General features: G+C 35.1%; 2 protein-coding genes and 1 long non-coding RNA gene across 3 annotated transcripts; 1 reads left to right on the top strand and 2 right to left on the bottom strand.

The window, feature by feature from the left end:
• Positions 1 to 1779: 1779 nt before the first annotated feature.
• On the bottom strand, positions 1780 to 2174 carry LOC112088008. Its single transcript, XM_024158156.1, has 2 exons — positions 2000 to 2174; positions 1780 to 1946 (listed from the first exon to the last, which is right to left on the bottom strand). The coding sequence occupies exons 1-2, from the start codon at positions 2172 to 2174 to the stop codon at positions 1780 to 1782; spliced, it is 342 nt and encodes a 113-aa protein (XP_024013924.1).
• Positions 2175 to 5075: 2901 nt separating this feature from the next.
• Positions 5076 to 7552, bottom strand: LOC112087996. The gene is made up of 7 exons (XM_024158147.1): positions 7379 to 7552; positions 7045 to 7237; positions 6822 to 6915; positions 6454 to 6674; positions 6328 to 6405; positions 5434 to 5985; positions 5076 to 5392 (listed from the first exon to the last, which is right to left on the bottom strand). The coding sequence occupies exons 1-7, from the start codon at positions 7550 to 7552 to the stop codon at positions 5076 to 5078; spliced, it is 1629 nt and encodes a 542-aa protein (XP_024013915.1).
• Positions 7553 to 11148: 3596 nt separating this feature from the next.
• LOC112081886 lies at positions 11149 to 19345 on the top strand. The gene is made up of 6 exons (XR_002896772.1): positions 11149 to 11404; positions 11560 to 11641; positions 11828 to 11988; positions 14925 to 15051; positions 15239 to 15399; positions 18997 to 19345. It is a non-coding gene; the product is annotated as an uncharacterized LOC112081886 (long non-coding RNA).
• The last annotated feature ends 924 nt before the right edge of the window (positions 19346 to 20269 follow it).

Here is a 20269-nt window from a genome sequence, read left to right as displayed (position 1 = left end):
CGTTGATCCTCTTTCTCTCCGACGTTTTTGCACATATCTACATATAGAACAATGAAAACAAGAGTGCATGTGGTTTGAAAGAGGTTAGGTTCGGTGGGGAACTAGCTAAAGATGAATTAGCCATTCAGGATCAACAAAGAGTGGTAAAAGGGTAAACAATCATCACAGAGTATTGAAAGTTGCAGGAAACTAAAGAGAACAGGGAAGAAAAACGAAGAACGGAGAAGCAGATGGAGGCGCGATGTCTTCCTCCAGCGGCGGCTCCTCTTTCAAAAACGGCGGCCTCCCTCTCTAGGGTTTGAGTCTCACACGAAAATTTAAGTACAGAAAAGAACACACCCTTTAGAATGACCTAAAGGGGGTATTTATAGCTTCTGGAGTGGTCCTGGACACTTAGGGTTTCAAAAATAACGAAAGGAATTCATCTGGGCTTTAATTAAGTCGTCTGGAAAGTGAATGACCAAGTTCCGCGGTCGCGGTGGCTCTACCCGCGGGAAAATGGGTGTTGGCCGCGGTCCCGGCTCATGCTCTCTTCCGGAACTGCATTTTCTAGCATTCTTGCTTCAGGAGTATCTAAAGATCTAACCGTTGGATTGTCTCCAAACCAAGTGCATTAGAAAGCTGGTTGGATCTTCTATGTTGTCTCACATTTTGGGGGTGATCAGACAGTGAGAAGGTTTTCATCGCTTGTCATACTTCCGACGGTTTGCATTTATCCAAAATTGCTTATTTGTTCCAAATTGCATATCTTTTGCCCAAGTTTCCTGTAAAGTCTTTTGAAACTCTAAAACATTGAAAACACTTTAAAAACATTGAAAACAGAGTTAAAACACCTGCATAAGATACAATTATGATCCATAAAAGTGGTCAAAATACGGTGTTATCACATTTCTACTTAGAAGTAAAATAATGGGATCCTTGGAAATTTTCCTAACCCTTCACTCCTAAAAGAAAATCATCTCAATCTTTTTGCCCTCTTCTTTCTTTCTTATTTATTTTTTTAGCTTGTCATAAGGGAGAGAAACACCAACATTAGATCTCACACAGGCTTACATTTGTCAAGTACGAACGAGGAATCAAGCTCTATGAACATCAGTCACATAAATGAGGTAAAAGAAAGAGTTCAGAAATTAGCTCAAGTTAGTGGACTTTGTTAGAAACATGGACGCCTCTAGTCAACTGGTCAGCCTTTGGATTTTTCATTAGTCGGATCTAGACTGAATCTGCAACAATGGTCACTTGGATGAAAGGTCAGCACAATAGTTCCAAAAAAAGCATCATAATCTCTAACAGGTTTTGACTCAAAAACAATTTGACACGACTGACTCTTAAGAAAAACAAACACAATGTCAGCGACTATCTCCCCAAGACTTAAACAACACTGTCCCCGATGTTATCTAGCCTAAGGTTGGTGAAACAAAAGAAAGGAAACAGAGAAACGCAGTAAAAACGGAGAACTTACCTACTTGCAACGATGGTGTCGACCGACACTGATGGTGGTGTCGTGCGACACTCTTTCTTCTTGTACCGAATTGCAGCAGACCTATCCGAATTTCTGGTTTGACTCCGGTGTCCTGATTTCCTTATTTTTTTTTTTACAGAAGCGAGTGACATGCGACACCGATGGTGGTGTCGCTCGGCACCAGCATCTGCTTCACCTAAAACACGAAAACAAAAAATGAAAATCAGCTGAAACAAAAAGACCTATGTACAGACTTACCAGTGGATCGCCTTCCACCAAGCGTTTGTTTATAGTCATTAGCTTGACTTGATGGAGATTCAGGCAGGAGGTGCACCATCCAGAGGTACTATGTGTCCATCTGAAATTGTAGCTTTAGCCCAGTAATGTTTCACCCTTTGTTCATTCACTGTGAACTCCCTGCTGCCATCTGGTGTGAGGAGGACGATGGCACCATATGGTCGAATCTCCTTGACTATGAAGGGACCTGACCAACGAGAACACAGTTTACCAGGAAATAATTGCAAATGGGAGTTATACAAAAGTACCTGGTCTTCGGTTTGAATAGCCTAGAGAGGATTTTTGAATCGTGATATGCCTTGGTCCTCTCTTTGTACAGCTTCGAGTTCTCATAAGCATGATGTCTGATTTTGTCCAACTCATTTAGCTGTATTAGTCTCCTCTCTGCAGCAGACTTGATGTCGAAGTTCACCATCTTTATCGCCCATGCTGCCTTGTGTTCGATCTCTACTGGAAGGTGGCAGGGCTTTCCGTAGAGCAGGTGAAACGGCGTGGTACCTAGAGGCGTTTTGAACGCTGTCCTGTAAGCCTAGAGTGCGTCGTCCAACTTCGCAGCCCAATCCTTCCGAGTTTTACCCACTTTTTTCTCCAAGATCTGTCGATTTGAGACTTCGACCTGTCCACTCGTCTGAGGGTGATAAGGAGTTGCCAATCGATGATGTACACCATGTTTCTTCAGAAGCTTCTCGAAAATCTTGTTAATAAAGTGAGAACCACCATCACTTATAAAAATTTGAGGCACTCCAAATCGAGGGAAGATAATGGTCTTAAACATCTTGAGAACGACTGAAAAATCATTGGTGGGACTGGCAATGGCTTCGACCCACTTAGAGACGTAATCAACAACAACCAAGATGTACTTATTCCCATAAGAAGAGAGAAAACGACCCATGAAATCGATACCCCAACAATCGAACACTTTAACTCAAGGATGAAATTATGTGGCATCTCATGTCGCTTGCTGATCTTTCCTCTCCTCTGACAAGCATCACACTGCGAGATAAAGGCATGCACGTCTCGAAACATTGTAGGCAACCAAAAGCCTGCTTGAAGAAACTTAGACACTGTTTTAAAGGCCGCGAAGTGTCCAGCATATTCAGATCCATGGTAATGAAACAGCAATTCTGGAACTTCTGACTCTGCAATGCATCTTCTGTAAATCCCATCAGAACAATGTTTGTATAGATATGGTTCGTCCCAATGGTATCTCCTTAGCTCTCTCAGGAACTTCTTCTTCGCATAGCCTTTAAAGTTCCCAGGCTCGGCCTCTGCAGAAAGATAGTTGGCAATATCAGCATACCATGGTCGTTTGGTGGAGATACAGCAGCTGAACTGATCTCAAGAAATCTGCCTCGAATTTGAGAATTCTCTGTGTTCTGCTGCGCAAGGTGTCGTGCAACACTAGTGGTGATGTCGCTCGATAGTAACGTTTCTCCAACTCGAAAAGCCTGCAATTTCTTCATCAATTCTGCTCTGAAACCCAATTTCCACATAGTAAACATTCTCTTCTGGCAGAAAATCATCTATGGGTACGTCATCTTCAACCCTGATGCGCGAGAGATGGTCTGCGACACCATTCTCTACTCCCTTCTTGTCCTTGACCTCAATGTCGAATTCGTGAAGTAAGAGAACCTTGGCTCCGCATCCTTCTTCTAAATCAAGTATTTGAGCGCAGAATGATCTGTGTGCACAATCACTTTCGATCCCACCAGGTAAGGTTGAAACTCTTCGAATGCAAAAACTATAGCGCCAACAACTCTTTTTCGGTGGTTGCATAATTTCTCTGAGCATCATCCAGAGTTCGGCTGGCATAATAGACTGCATGAAGTTTCTTGTCCTTCTTCTGTCCCAGTACAGCTCCTACTACGAAATCACTGGCATCACACATCACCTCAAAAGGCAAATTCCAGTCAGGGGGATGCACAATAGGAGCGCTTATCAACGCCTGTTTGATCTGTTCAAAAGCTGCAAGACACTCAGCTGTGAACTCAAACTTGAAGTCTTTGGAAAGCAGCGCAGTAAGTGGTTGTGCGATTTTGCTGAAATCCTTGTCGAATCTTCGATAAAATCCAGTATGTCCCAAGAAACTCCTCACTGATTTCGCAGAATCTGGTGGTTGCAAATTTGTCATGACATCGATCTTCGCACGATCTACCTCGATCCCAGCTTCTGAGACTCTGTGCCCAAGAAAAATGCAATCTCTGACCATAAAATGACACTTTTCCCAATTAAAGACCAAGTGCTTCTCTTCACATCGAGCTAATACCTTGCACAGATTGTCCAGACAGTCTTTAAAGGATGATCCGTAAACTGAGAAATCATCCATAAAGACTTCAATAAAATCCTCAATCATCTCAGTGAAGATGGACATCATACAGCGCATGAAAGTTGCAGGAGCATTACAAAGTCCAAAAGGCATTCTGCAATATACGAAAATGCCGTATGGACATGTAAAAATGGTCTTCTCTTGATCATATGGGTGGATGGGGATCTGTAAAAACCCTGAATACCCATCGAGAAAGCAGTAATATGGATGATTTGTTAATCTCTCCAGCATATGATCGATGAAAGGTAGGGGAAAGTAATCTTTCCTGGTTGCTGCGTTTAGCTCCCGGTAATCGATACAGATCCTGTGTCCAGTCACTGTTTGCATCGGGATCAGCTCATTCCTCTTATTCTTCACAACTGTGAATTTTTCTATCTTAGGAACCACATGCACTGGACTGACCCAAGCACTATCTGAAATCGGATAGATGATCCCAGCTTCCAGCAGATTCATGATCTCCTTCTTCACCACTTCTTGCGGATTTGGATTCAGCCTCCTCTGGTGCTCAATCGAAGATTTCGTCTCATCCTCCAGGTGAATTCGATGCATGCACAAGTCCGGAGAGATACTTGAATTGTCATTAAGAGAATAGCCAAGAGCTTTACGAAACTTGCGCAGCTTGCTTAGCAGTAAGGTGAGCTCTGCGTTGTTTAGGGAAGCATTAACAATAACAGGATAAGTAGAATTAGGTCCCAGGAATGCGTACCTTAGCCCTGCAGGAAGTTGTTTGAGTTCAAGCTTAGGAGCTTTTTCTTCACTCCAGTCGCTGAGCTTTTTGGCCTTTGCAGGAACTTCTATCGGTTCCTCATGAGCTACCAACTGCATCACTTGCTCGCGATCATCCAGCATCTTGACATATGATGCTGTAATCTCGTCCAGGTGCTCTGCTTCAGACACAGATGAGATCAGAGCTCTCTCCAATGGATCCGCAGGGTGCATCTCGTGGAACATCTCCTCTGCGAATTCAGTGAGTGTGTCGACATAGAAGGTTTAATCATTGATGTTAGGCTTCTTCATCAGCTTGTTCATGTCAAAGTTCATGACCAAATCTCCAACATTCAAAGCAATTCTTCCCTTCCTCACATCGATGATAGCACCTTCAGTCGCTAGAAAAGGTCTCCCAATGATAAAAGGGTCCTTGGTTTCCTCTCCATATTCCAAGACGATGAAATCGGTTGGTATCATGCAATCTCCAACCTTGATCAAAACATCTTCCAGCACTCCTTCAGGTATCCTCGTCGATCCATCAGCTAGGATAAGAGAAATCCTAGTTGGCTTGAAATCAGTCATGCCAAGGTTGACAGCTACTGAGTACGAAATGAGATTGACACTTGAACCCAAATCACACAGCGGTCTCTTGAATCTCTCCGTGAAGATGGAGGAATCAAGACAAAGCTCCCTAGATCAGACAACTTCCCTGGAATCCTATTCTGAATCAAAGCACTGACTTGCTCAGAAATCATCATCACTCCCTGTTCATTGCTGAGATTTTTGGTCACCATCCTCTTCACATAGTGTCTGATGACAGGAGTGATCTTCACAGCATCAACCAAAGGTATCTCAATCACAAGCTTTTCTATCAAAACCTTGCACCTTGCATCATCTAGCTCCTGCTTGGATTTCCTAGGGCTCCTTGGGTAAGGAATCTTAGGTTTGTAAACCTTTTCCTCTGCAGATTTCAGACTTGGATCAATATCAGCTTCGCTCTGCAATTGGTGACGCGCGATACTAGTTGCGGTGTCGCTCGACACCGGCTCTGCAACTTCAAGATCTTCCAAATAAACGACTTCAGCAGCAGGAGACGTCTTTTTGGGCTCAGGGGTCAAATGTTCACCACTTCTCAACGTGATAGCACTGCAGTGATGCCTTGGATTGGTGCCAGTCTTTCCAGGAAGAAAACCTTCTTATCGTTTCACAGAACCTGCAGTTTGAGCAACCTGCGTATCGAGCTGCTTGACATGGCTGTTCAAAGCTTTGATTTTTCCCATTCAGATCAAGGTAGAGAGCATCGTCTTTCCATTAAAGTCCACTGTGAGCTTCTGCTGTCCTTCCAGAATCTGTTCCAGGATAGACTTCACCTCATTGTCAGGAGTTTGAGTTTGAGTTGGAGGAGTGCCGTAGTTTCTGGAAAATATTTTTTTGGAATAAGACTTCTAGTATTGAGGCTTAGGCGTGTAACCAGAGAAGTTCTGATTACTGGTGAAGGTGCTCCTATGATTATTTTCACTGAAGCTTTTGTTACTTTGCTGATTACCAAACCTCTGACCTTGAAACCCTGATCCATGGACAAAGTTGACATCTTCCTCCTCAACTTCATCCTCTGGTTCAAAACTTTCCACTTCATGAGCAAATCAGACAGACTTCTTACCCACTAGAAGGATATGCACAGAGTCAAGCTTAGCCTTAACTTCAGCAATCTGCGATCCATCCATGTTCTCAGCCCGCTTCTTTCGCTCATAATCAGCATTTTTGGTACTATTGCTAGATGCCAAGTTTTCGATGAGCACAACAGCTTTGTCAGGGTATCTAGTGTTGAAATTCCCATTGCTTGCTGCATCCAGAGCCATCCGATACCTCCAATCAACACCTCTGAAGAAAATACCCAACAATTGCACATCGCTGAAACCATGATGGGGGCAATCTCGCTAGTACGATTAGAATCTCACCCAAACAGCTTTAAACGCCTCAGTTGGTCCTTGAGAGAATGTCAAGATTTTGAGTCTCAACTCTTCAGACCTGGCATCATCATAGAAGTTGTGCAGGAAGGCGTTCCTGGTCTCCTCCCAGGTAGTAAGTGATCCTGGTTCCAACTGCTTCAGCCAATTAGCTGCTTCTCCAGCAAAAGAATAAGGAAACAGCTTGCAAAAAAGGAAATTATTGGACACTCCATTGTATTTGATGCTGGTGACCAAGTCCTCAAACTTCTTAATGTGATCCATAGGGTGCTCATGAGAGTTACCATGAAAAGGATGCTGACCCACAAGAGTGTAGTACACAGGTTTCAGCTCGAAATCGTTCCTTTGAAACGCAGGGGCTCGAATCGCAGACCGATTTGCATAGAACTGCTCAGGCCTGTTGTAATCTCCAAGTGTTCTTTCTCGAGCAGCTACAAGTGCAGGTTCCCTCACATTCTGATCTTCTAGAACGTTCCTCTGATTTGGAACGATCACAACATTTGCGGTGTTACCACGCGGTGCAGGTAGTGGATTTGTGTTAACAACATCCACCGGTAAAGGTGCCGGTGGGATGATGTTTCCATTTCCATCAAGTCTTTGGCCTCTCTAATTGCACACATGACCCTCTTGGTCTCTCCAGATTCCAGCATCATATCGAATAAGCTCGTTTGCGTTTTCCATCTCTGCCGGTTTCTTTGCTTTTCTGTTCGTTCGCTTTAACTCTGCTAGCTCCTTGTTGTTCAAATTCACTAGCAGGATGTCCTTGTTGCTTCTGGTTCCGCGAGTATGCATACACCTGAAACACAAAAGACGAAGAGAGAAAACGAAATAAGTAAATTAGGTTATAAAACGAAAAGTGTCGAGCAACACCACAAGTGCTGTCGCTCGACACTAAGAAAAACTTAGTCGAAACTCAAAAACTAAGGTTTAATGGTGAAATCAAGTCCCCAACAACGGCGCCAAAACTTGATCTGCTCAAATTTTAATCCCTAAGCTACTCTACAAGAGCACAGATGGGCAGTTGTAGTATTTCATGGGTCGAACCACAGAGACGAGAAATTCACTCAATAAACCTTTTAGAATTAAATTACGCTAAGAAGAATAATGCAAATTAAAATAACAAAGCAGTAGAAAGGCAGTAAAAACGTTTTTTAAACTCGAATGGATGGGAATTAGGCTTAGGGCGTTTCTAAGGAAATCAAAGAATGCAGATCAATCGATTAGTCAAGATTCAGGTTTAAGTACGGTTCTTGAACTCAAATCACGAAATTATCATTAACCAACTTTCGTTGTTAGAATTCTCTAAGTAAAAATCCTAGAATTCTAAATTCCTTTGCAAACCCTACAGATTTAAACCAGCTTTAATGCTCAATTTCGATATGTTCACATAGTATATAAACCAAATTCCTTTGCGAATAGCTACTTTGCTCACCCTAAGTTCTTTCCAGTTATTCAATTACACTTCCGTGTCAATTAAGCAACCTAAGATCTAAGTTCTAGGTGATCAGTCCAGAATTAGCTTTAAGAACAACCTACGGTGAAGAACTAAATAAGATATGAACCCTAACTAACCAGTCAATCCAACATTCAGTGAAATCCTTTATGAGAACCCTAAACCTAAAAAGCTAATTACTCAGACATGGATATTGAGACAACACACATGATTGAATAGATTGCAAAATAAGATGAATATAACAAATAAAGGGGTTCAAAATCTTCTCTCTAAACGAACACAGTTCAAACTTGTCTCCCCAAGCTCTCAAAATCGCAAAAAGCCTAAAACATAAGATATCTCTCTCTCCAGAATCCAAAGTATCGATGAAAAGAGAATAAAAACCCTATTTATATCTCAAAAACACGTATTTGGCTTCTTAGGGAATATTTAGAGACTTCTGGGCCCAACTCCTTCTTCAAATAGGAGACAAAATCGCATTTTTCTTATTTCCTTGACGAGTGTCGAGCGTCACTCCCTTTGGTGTCGAGCGACACCAATACACATGATTTGTCCTCTGCGAATTTGATCCTGATTTAGCTCAAAAGTGCTCTAAAATCACCAATTAAGCTCTAAACGTATCTATGACCTGTAAAGACTCCAAAAGACTCGAAAAACACTATAAAGACTCTATAAATAAGACATATATCATGATATATCAGAGTTTGATTTGTTCTTTAAGATACCATACTTGATTTCAGTTCAATTTTTTTATTGTCTTTTAACATTAGAAACTGAAGGCTTTTTCTTTGTTTTACGGTTGTAGTGTATTAGTGCACCAACATTGGAGGAGTACAATAAGCACATTGAGAAAGATCCAGCACCTGATGGATGTTGCTTTTGGTGAAGGAATTTTGGTGAAGGAATGTAGGCAAGTAGCTTGTTGATCATCTCAACTTTCATGTAGTCAACTATTTATGTAAACTACAATTATATATCTTTTGATGATTTATGGAATGAACATGTTTTTAAAACAAGTTCTGTATACATAAGGTAAAAAGTGACCAAATATATTAAAATAATATAGCAAATCATCATTTGTGATGTAGCACGTAAAAACTGCTACAACACAATAAAACAGCACTAAATATGTATTATAAAAAATATATTAAAACATTTGATTAGGGTTATACTAGAAAACCCTCTAATAGCATAAGTTAAATCGCTATCGAGTAGCGCTATAATACGTAAAATTTATTATAGGTTCTGTTGTCCTAGCGTTCATGATAACGCTATAAGCGCTTTCGTATATTATTAATATCCATATTTGTTGTAGTGAGTAATTCTCTTAATTTTCTTTTTGTTAAGTATCTTCCAACAATAGATACATAATGTAATACACAATTGGACAATGAAGTGTGTAGAAATAAAAATAATCCATTTTTAAAATCTATAACAAAGTGTACTTTCACAAAAAATTTGTGATCTTCGAAATAATATACATGTTAAAACTTTATTTTTGTTGAGTTTCTTCTAACTATAGATACATGATACTACACACAATAGGACATTTTGAAAAATGTTTAGAAATACAAAACTAGTCCATCTCTAAGATCTATAAAAAAATGTATTTTCATAAAAATATTATAATCATCGAAATAATATACATGTTAAATCTTTATTTTTGTTGAGTATCTTCCAACTATAGATACATGATACATTATACTATATGTATATCATAAAAAAATATCAAAGATTTAGAGAAATGTTCATGGGTAACAATTTAAATATTGAAATGGGTGGTGATAAAAAAGCATAAAAGTGAATTTAAATTGCCAATCAATTATTTATAATCATTTTTCTTGGTATTTAGATGTATCAAATAAAATGATAGTTAAACATATAGATATAGCGAAATCATTCGAAATAGATTAGTAACTCTGATAATTTTTGAAAACACTAGAAATCCATAAAATAATAGTAAAATTATTCATAAAAGTGAATTTAAATAGCCAATCAATTATTTGTAATTATTTTTATTGGTATTTAGATGTATCAAATAAAATGATAGTTAAACATATAGATATAGAAAAATCATTCAAAATAGATTAGTAACTCCGATAATTTTTGAAAACACTAGAAATCCATAAAATAATAGTAAAATTATTCATTTAATTTAATATGTTAAATAAAAAAATTCTTCGTAAAATCATAGGTCTACACAAAAAACTCTATATAATGATCAATAAAAAAAAAACCTTTGAACTTTAATAACAATAAGATATGTTTTAAAAAATATATAATTAACTTAACCATGTAAACACTAGAAAGCCATGAAAAATAGTAAAATTATTCATTTGTTTTAATATTTTAAATAAAACAAAATTTTATTAGTAAAATCATAGGTCCATCGTAAAAACAAAACCTCTATATAATGATCAATTAAAAAAACTTTAAACATACATAACAATAAGCTATGTTTCAAACAAAAAAAAATCTAAAAAACTTAACCAACCACAGCGAATCCTAAAACCTAATCAAGAAAACAGATACATCAAATAAAAACATTACACGTGTTAGTTCTATCTAAATCTATGCTACATCACAGATATTTTTCTATATAGACATGGTTAAAAACATAATTCCAAAAGCTTAGCTAATTAGGAAGATTATATTCCTTAACAGAAGATATATGTGCATGAATAATCCCATTTGGCTACTAATTTACTCTATAAATTCATTGCTACTAATTTACCCTAGTTTGACCGTGCAAATTAATTAGGATAATCCAAAATTACCATTTGAAACACATCTATTTCACTCCAAAGGATTTACATAAGATTAAAAAGAGAACCTTCAATGCATGAAGTATATATACACATACATATCCATATATATACACATACATATGCATATACATATAACATATACACAGGCCTCCTCTTCCCTGTGTTGCTCGCTAGCTTTAGCCTTTGGTTTTTACGGGTAACCTCTTTCGCTTCTCAAACTATTTGTATCTGAGAGAGAGAGATAACAGAGATAAAGCCATAGAGATAGAGCAAGAAAGATAAGAGAGATCCAAACCAGAAGCAATCTTCTCCATTTGCTTTTTTTGTTTATTTCTCTTTTTTTCGTTTGAAGATTGTTATCTCTTTTCTCTGGCAAACATACAAGTTCGCTTTTGTCCTAGATTGTGATCCGGTCTCTACAAGGTCTGAGAAATATCAGAAATCTCCTCTTTTTTTATTTGTTCCTCTTATCTCTGATTTTTGTGTGTCGATTATCAGAGATAGATCTGGTTTTCTATTTGGTATTAGAGGGAAAAAAATTTGAATTTGTGTTTTTCTCGAATTTCGAGTGGTTTCAGGTTACAGTGAAAAACGTGAATCTTTGTTTAATTGTGTAATACGTTGAAGCTCAGGACCTACCGTTTCGTCTCGAGGAGAAACGTAAGCTCTTGTGTTTTTGATTTGTGTTCTTTTCAAATTCTGCTTTTTTTGTTTGTTTGTTTGTTTAAAATGATATTAGTTTGATTTTTCTCTCTTGAGGTCTAAAATTTTTATTTAGGTTAATAACCATTACCATATAGGCTTAAACAAAATTTCAAATGTTAAATTTATGTTTGTGTGATGCAGAAATGGTAAGCTACTAACGATGAGTGGAGGAGGAGGAAATATGGGAGGGCTAATAATAACTGTTGCCTTGAGCTATCTCAAAGCTTGAAGGATATGTTTCAAGACAAGCAAGAGAAGTATGACACTTTCCTTGAAGTCATGAAAGACTCTAAAGCTCAGAGGTAATTGATGCCTTTGCTCTCTCTTCTATTTTGTTCATTCTTCTTACAACAGGGAATGTGCTCAGAGGTAATGTATTATTAATATCCATATTTGTTGTAGTGAGTAATCTTTCCAACTTTATTTTTGTTGAGTATTTTCCAACTATATAAATATGATATAACACACAATAGAATTTTTTGAAAATGTGTAGGAATAAAAACTAGTCCATCTCTAATATCTATAAAGAAGTGAATTTTCAAAAAAAAAAAAAAACTTCATGATCTTTGAAATAATATACATGTCAAAACTTTATTTTTGTTTTAGTATGTTCTAACTATATATGCATGATGCATTATATTGGCTATAGGTTTATATCTTTGACGGTAGGTTTATATTGGCTATAACTTTATTTCTTTGACGGTAGGTTTATATTGGCTATAGTATATCTATAGTACTGGTTTAGTAGATTTATTTATAATGGTGCTAGATATTAAACTGTGTAACATCACATTTCATGTAAAAAGAGAACCAGTGAACAAGCACACCTGAGATATCACCATGCTCAAACGAGAGTACAAAACCAGAGAGACGCGGTAAGTTATTCAAGTTTCAACCAGAAATTATGTATTGGTATATATCATTCTTTCCGGTTAAAATTTCCACACTTTTGTAAAATCCGCTTCCAGGTACTTCATTCTCCAAATCGGCTCCATAGTATACCTGCTACAAGAATCAAATACCAAAACTGCTAGGCAAAAAACAAATCTGGTTTTCATGTTCGTTCTTGAGTGAATTCAATACAAACCAGATTTGTTTGTGCCTAACAGTTTTGTGATTTGATTCTTGTTGGAGGTATACTAGGGAGCGGATTTGGAGAATGGAGTACTTGGAAACAGATTTTACAAAGGAGTGAAAATGTTAACCAGAAAAAGTGATATAGACTAATATAATATATAATTTCTGGAGAACTTGAACAATTTACCGCGTCTCCCTGGTTCTGTACTTTCGTTTGAGCATTGTGATATCTCAAATGTTCTCACGCTGATTCTCTTCTTACAGTAAATGTCTTGTTACACAGTTTATATCTACCACCATTAGAAATAAATCTATTAAACCAATATAAATCTACCATAGCCAATACATATCTACCATCAAAGAAATAAAATTTCAGTCTCGAAAAAGAAGATTGATATGTCTGTCACCATTTGAAAAAAGTCTACTATTTTTAAAATTAATCTACTACCATTATATATATATATCTACCAAAAATTCAAATATTTACCATAAACCATGGTTTAATCGTAAAGTCTACCAAAACACAAAAAAAAATATGCTATCAAAGAAAATAAATCTACCAAAAAACCATATATCTACCGAGTCGTTAAAATATGTCTACCAAATAAGTCTACCAAAATTATACAAAACTACAATCAATCAAACAAATTTTACTATTAGATGTATCAAATAAAATTATAGTTAAACATATAGATATAGCGAAATCATTCGAAATAGATTAGTAACTCTGATAATTTTTAAAAACACTAGAAATCAATAAAATAATAGTAAAACTATTCATAAAAGTGAATTTAAATTGCTAATCAATTATTTATACTCATTTTTATTGGTATTTAGATGTATCAAATAAAATGATAATTAAACATATAGATATAGCAAAATCATTCAAAATAGATTAGTAACTCCGATAATTTTTGAAAACACTAGAAATCTATAAAATAATAGTAAAATTATTCATTTAATTTAATATGTTAAATAAAAAATTTCTTAGTAAATCATAGGTCTACACAAAAAACTCTATATAATAATCAATAAAAAGAAACCTTTAAACTTTAATAACAATAAGATATGTTTTTAAAAAAATATAATTAACTTAACCATGTAAACACTAGAAAGCCATGAAAAATAGTAAAATTATTCATTTGTTTTAATATTTTAAATAAAAAAAAAATTTCTTAGTAAAATCATAGGTCCACCGTAAAAAAAAAAACCTCTATATAATGATCAATGAAAAAAACTTTAAACATTAATAACAATAAGCTATGTTTCAAGACAAAAAAAAAAATCAAAAAACTTAACCAACCACAGCGAATCCTAAAACGTAATCAAGAAAACAGATACATCAAACAAAAACATTACACGTGTTAATTCTATCTTAATCTATGCTACATCACAGATATTTTTCTATATAGACATGGTTAAAAACAGGTCATAATTTCAAAAGCTTAGCTAATTAGGAAGATTATATTCCTTAACAGAAGATATATGTGCATGAATAATCCCATTTGGCTACTAATTTACTCTATAAATTCATTGCTACTAATTTACCCTAGTTTGACAGTGCAAATTAATTAGGATAATCCAAAATTACCATTTGAAACACATCTATTTCACTCCAAAGGATTTACATAAGACTAAAAAGAGAACCTTCAATACATGAAATATATATACACATACATATCCATATATATACACATACATATGCATATACATATAACATATACACAGGCCTCCTCTTCCCTCTGTTGCTCGCGAGCTTTAGCCTTTGGTTTTTACGGGTAACCTCTTTCGCTTCTCAAACTGTTTGTATCTGAGAGAGAGAGATAACAGAGATAAAGCCATAGAGATAGAGCGAGAAAGATAAGAGAGATCCAAACCAGAAGCAATCTTCTCCGTTTGCTTTTTTTGTTTATTTCTTTTTTTTTTCGTTTGAAGATTGTTATCTCTTTTCTCTGGCAAACATACAAGTTCGCTTTTGTCCTAGATTGTGATCCGGTCTCTACAAGGTCTGAGAAATATCAGAAATCTCCTCTTTTTTTATTTGTACCTCTTATCTCTGATTTTTGTGTGTCGATTATCAGAGATAGATCTGGTTTTCTATTTGGTATTAGAGGGAAAAAAATTTGAATTTGTGTTTTTCTCGAACTTCGAGTGGTTTCAGGTTACAGTGAAAATCGTGAATCTTTGTTTTATTGTGTAATTAATATTCCGGTGAAAAGAGATGAAGAGGGTTAGAGAAGAGGTCTACGTTGAAGCTCAGGACCTACCGTTTCGTCTCGAGGAGAAACGTAAGCTCTTGTGTTTTTGATTTGTGTTCTTTTCAAATTCTGCTTTTTTTTGTTTGTTTGTTTGTTTATAAGGATATTAGTTTTATTTTTCTCTCTTGAGGTCTAAAATTTTTCTTTAGGTTAATAACCATTACCATATTGGCTTAAACAAAATTTCAAATATTAAATTTATGTTTGTGTGATGCAGAAATGGTAAGCCACTAACGATGAGTGGAGGAGGAGGAAATATGGGAGGGCTAACAATAACTGTTGCCTTGAGCTATCTCAAAGCTTGAAGGATATGTTTCAAGACAAGCAAGAGAAGTATGACACTTTCCTTGAAGTCATGAAAGACTCTAAAGCTCAGAGGTAATTGATGCCTTTGCTCTCTCTTCTATTTTGTTCATTCTTCTTACAACAGCGAATGTGAGGTAATGTATTATTAATATCCATATTTGTTGTAGTGAGTAATCTTTCCAACTTTATTTTTGTTGAGTATTTTCCAACTATATAAATATGATATAACACACAATAGAATTTTTTGAAAATGTGTAGAAATAAAAACTAGTCCATCTCTAAAATCTATAAAGAACTGAATTTTCAAAAAAAAAAGAAACTTCATGATCTTTGAAATAATATACATGTCAAAACTTTATTTTTGTTTTAGTATGTTCTAACTATATATGCATGATGCATTATACAATAGGTAGAGAATGTTCATGGAAAAAAATTTATATGGTAAAATAGGTAGTGAGAGAAAAACACAAAAGTGAATTATTAGATTGTCAATCGATTGTGAAAGTTTTATTTATAATCATTTATCTTGGTGTTCAGATGTATTAAATCAAATGATAAAACATAGATATAACAAAAGGATTTGAAATAAATTTGTAATTTTGAAAAGTTTTAAAACACTAAAAAGCAATGAATATATCAAAAGTTATTAATTTCAGTTAATATATCAAATTAAAACAAAAATTTCTAAGTAAAATCATAGGTCCACAAAAAAACTCTATTTCATGACCGATAATTTTTTTGAAAAACATTAATAACAATAAGCTATGTTTAAAAAAAAATATCTAAAACTTAATCAACCCTAGAAAATCCATTATATTGACTTTGTGTTGAGAAACTTAACCAACCCTAGAGAATCCATTGAATTTGTGTTAAGAATGAGTTCCTCTGGCTCGCCTTCATCTCTCAATCAGTTTTGACCAAAGAAGAGAAATTTGGTTGTGTTTTGGTAGACTTTATGATTAAACCTTTGGCTTACGGTAAATTTTTGATTTTTTTTGGGTAGATTTATATACAATGCTGGTAGATTAATTTTAAAAATAGTAGACTTATTTCGAGATTGTAACTTTATTCCTAATTATGGCAGACATATCTACTTTTTCGAGACTGTAACTTTATTTCTTTGACGGTAGGTTTATATTGGCTATAATATATCTATAGTACTGGTTTAGTAGATTTATTTATAATGGTGCTAGATATTAAACTGTGTAACATCACATTTCATGTAAAAAGAGAACCAGTGAACAAGCACACTTGAGATATCACCATGCTCAAACGAGAGTACAGAACCAGAGAGACGCGGTAAGTTGTTCAAGTTTCAACCAGAAATTATGTATTGGTATATATCACTCTTTCCGGTTAACATTTCCACTCCTTTGTAAAATCCGCTTCCAGGTACTTCATTCTCCAAATCGGCTCCATAGTATACCTGCTACAAGAATCAAATACCAAAACTGCTAGGCAAAAAACAAATCTGGTTTTCATGGTCGTTCTTGAGCGAATTCAAAACAAACCAGATTTTTTTGTGCCTAACAGTTTTGTGATTTGATTCTTGTTGCAGGTATACTATGGAGCGGATTTGGAGAATGGAGTACTTGGAAACAGATTTTACAAAGGAGTGAAAATGTTAACCAGAAAAAGTGATATAGACTAATATAATATATAATTTCTGGAGAACTTGAACAATTTACCGCGTCTCCCTGGTTCTGTACTTTCGTTTGAGCATTGTGATATCTCAAATGTTCTCACGCCCTGGTTCTCTTCTTACAGTAAATGTCTTGTTACACAGTTTTATATCTACCACCATTAGAAATAAATCTATTAAACAAATATAAATCTACCATAGCCAATACATATCTACCATCAAAGAAATAATATTTCAGTCACGAAAAAGAAGATCGATATGTCTGTCACCATTTGAAAAAAGTCTACTATTTTTAAAATTAATCTACTACCATTATATATATATGTATCTACCAAAAAGTCAAATATTTACCATAAACCATGGTTTAATCGTAAAGTCTACCAAAACACAAAAAAATATGCTATCAAAGAAAATAAATCTACCAAAAAACCATATTTGTCGTTAAAATATGTCTACCAAAATTAAACAAAACTGCAATCAATCAAACAAATTTTACTATTAGATGTATCAAATAAAATTATAGTTAAACATATAGATATAGCGAAATCATTCGAAATAGATTAGTAACTCTGATAATTTTTAAAAACATTAGAAATCCATAAAATAATAGTAAAACTATTCATAAAAGTGAATTTAAATTTCCAATAAATTATTTATAATCATTTTTATTGGTATTTAGATATATCAAATAAAATGATAATTAAACATATAGATATAGCAAAATCATTCGAAATAGATTAGTAACTCCGATAATTTTTGAAAACACTAGAAATCCATAAAATAATAGTAAAATTATTCATTTAATTTAATATGTTAAATAAAAAAAATTCTTAGTAAAATCATAGGTCTACAAAAAAAAACTCTATATAATGATCAATAAAAAAACCTTTAAACTTTAATAACAATAAGATATGTTTTGAAAAAATCTAATTAACTTAACCATGTAAACACTAGAAAGCCATGAAAAATAGTAAAATTATTCATTTAATTTAATATTTTAAATAAAACAAAATTTTATTAGTAAAATCATAGGTCTACCGTAAAAAAAAAAACCTCTATATAATGATGAATTAAAAAAACTTTAAACATTAATAACAATAAGCTATGTTTCAAAACAAAAAATCTAAAAAACTTAACCAACCACAGAGAATCCTAAAACCTAATCAAGAAAACAGATACATCAAACAAAAACATTACTCGTGTTAATTCTATCAAAATCTATGCTACATCACATATATTTTTCTATATAGACATGGTTAAAAACAGGTCATAATTCCAAAAGCTTAGCTAATTAGGAAGATTATATTCCTTAACAGAAGATATATGTGCATGAATAATCCCATTTGGCTACTAATTTACTCTATAAATTCATTGCTACTAATTTACCCTAGTTTGACCGTGCATATTAATAGGATAATCCAAAATTACCATTTGAAACATATCTATTTCACTCCAAAGGATTTACATAAGATTAAAAAGAGAACCTTCAATGCATGAAGTATATATACACATACATATCCATATTATACACATACATATGCATTATAACATATACACAGGCCTCCTCTTCCCTCTGTTGCTCGCGAGCTTTAGCCTTTGGTTTTTACGGGTAACCTCTTTCGCTTCTCAACCTATTTGTATCTGAGAGAGAGATAACAGAGATAAAGCGATAGAGATAAAGCGAGAAAGATAAGAGAGATCCAAACCAGAAGCAATGCTTTTTTTGTTTATTTATCTTTTTTCATTTGAAGATTGTTATCTCTTTTCTCCGGCAAACATAGAAGTTCGCTTTTGTCCTAGAATGTGATCCGGTCTCTACAAGGTCTGAGAAATATCAGAAATCTCCTCTCTTTTTTTTTGTTCCTCTTATCTCTGATATTTGTGTGTCGATTATCAGAGATAGATCTGGTTTTCTATTTGGTATTAGAGGGAAAAAAATTTGAATTTGTGTTTTTCTCAAACTTCGAGTGGTTTCAGGTTATAGTGAAAATCGTGAATCTTTTTTTTATTGTTTAATTCATATTCAGGTGAAAAGAGATGAAGAGGGTTAGAAAAGAGGTCTACGTTGAAGCTCCGATACGAGGACCTACTGTTTCGTCTTGAGGAGAAACGTAAGCTCTTTTTGTTTTTTGATTTGTGTTCTTTTCAAATTCTGCTTTTTTGTTTGTTTGTTTGTTTATAAGGATATTAGTTTGATTTTTCTCTCATTTAGGATATTTTGTTTGATTTGTGCGATTATGCTATGGCTCGGTGAGACGAGATGATGATAATACCGTATTTTGACCACTTTTATGAATCGTTTTGAAATACTTTTTCTATGTTTTTAATTGCTTTCAAGTACTTTTATTACGTTTTTCTAGTATTTGTAGTTCCAAGGCTCTTTTCAGGTAACTTAGGAAAAAGCTTAACAAAATGGATAGAAAATCAGATTTCAGCTCAAACCGTCAGAAGTTCACCCCTGATTGAAGGCCTTCTCACCGTCTGATCCAGCTCAAATTTGGAGATCTTAAAGATGGAAGTATCAGCTTTTCAGCACACTTTACAGCTTGGCAATCCAACGGTTCAATCAAAAGATACGCGAAGAGCAAGATGTCCCGTAAACCAGCCGGCAAGCGTTTCCACCCGCGGCCAACAGAGCATTTCCCGCAGTCAGAAGCACCGCGACCGCGGCCAGCCACCCATTTCCCGCGGTCACACTCACTCCGACCCCGAAGGCCAATTTCCGAAGCCCGTATCATTTTCCCAGCCTCAATTCCGGAACCCTAGACACCAGAGAGTATTGGAGACTATAAATACATGTCATTTAGGTCGTTTTTTTAGAGAGAAGAGGAGAGACGAAATACTTTACAGAAATTTTACTTTAAGCTTTGTTTTTAGGTTTTAGGGAGAGATAGATCTGTCTCTTGAACCCTTGTTCTTTCTTTTTCAATTTCGGTTTCTATTCTACTTTTTAATACTATGTTTTTGATTTCGTTTATCATGTCTGAGTAGTTTTATTGTTGGGATTAAGGGATTTTCGATGGGGATTTATATGTTCGGTGAGGATTCCATGAGCTTTTGAGCCGAATCTTAGAAATTTTTCTTCTGAATTCGTTTTTACTGCATGAGAGTAGCGTCATGAACTACAATCTGATCCAGATGCTTGGTGACACGAAAGTGTTCATCCGGTGTCAGATCTAGTTTGGGAGAGCAAAACAAACATAGGAGTGGAAACCTACCTATGGGCGATTTGTGAATGCTGACGAGTCTTAAACATAATGCATCTCTTCTTTTCCAAGGCCAGAGTGGAAACCTACTGGT

Source organism: Eutrema salsugineum, unplaced genomic scaffold (assembly GCF_000478725.1).
Source record: "Eutrema salsugineum unplaced genomic scaffold, Eutsalg1_0 scaffold_8, whole genome shotgun sequence".
Lineage (NCBI taxonomy): Eukaryota > Viridiplantae > Streptophyta > Magnoliopsida > Brassicales > Brassicaceae > Eutrema > Eutrema salsugineum.
Note: the sequence above shows the minus strand (reverse complement) of the source record. Positions and strands in the feature narration are given on the sequence as shown.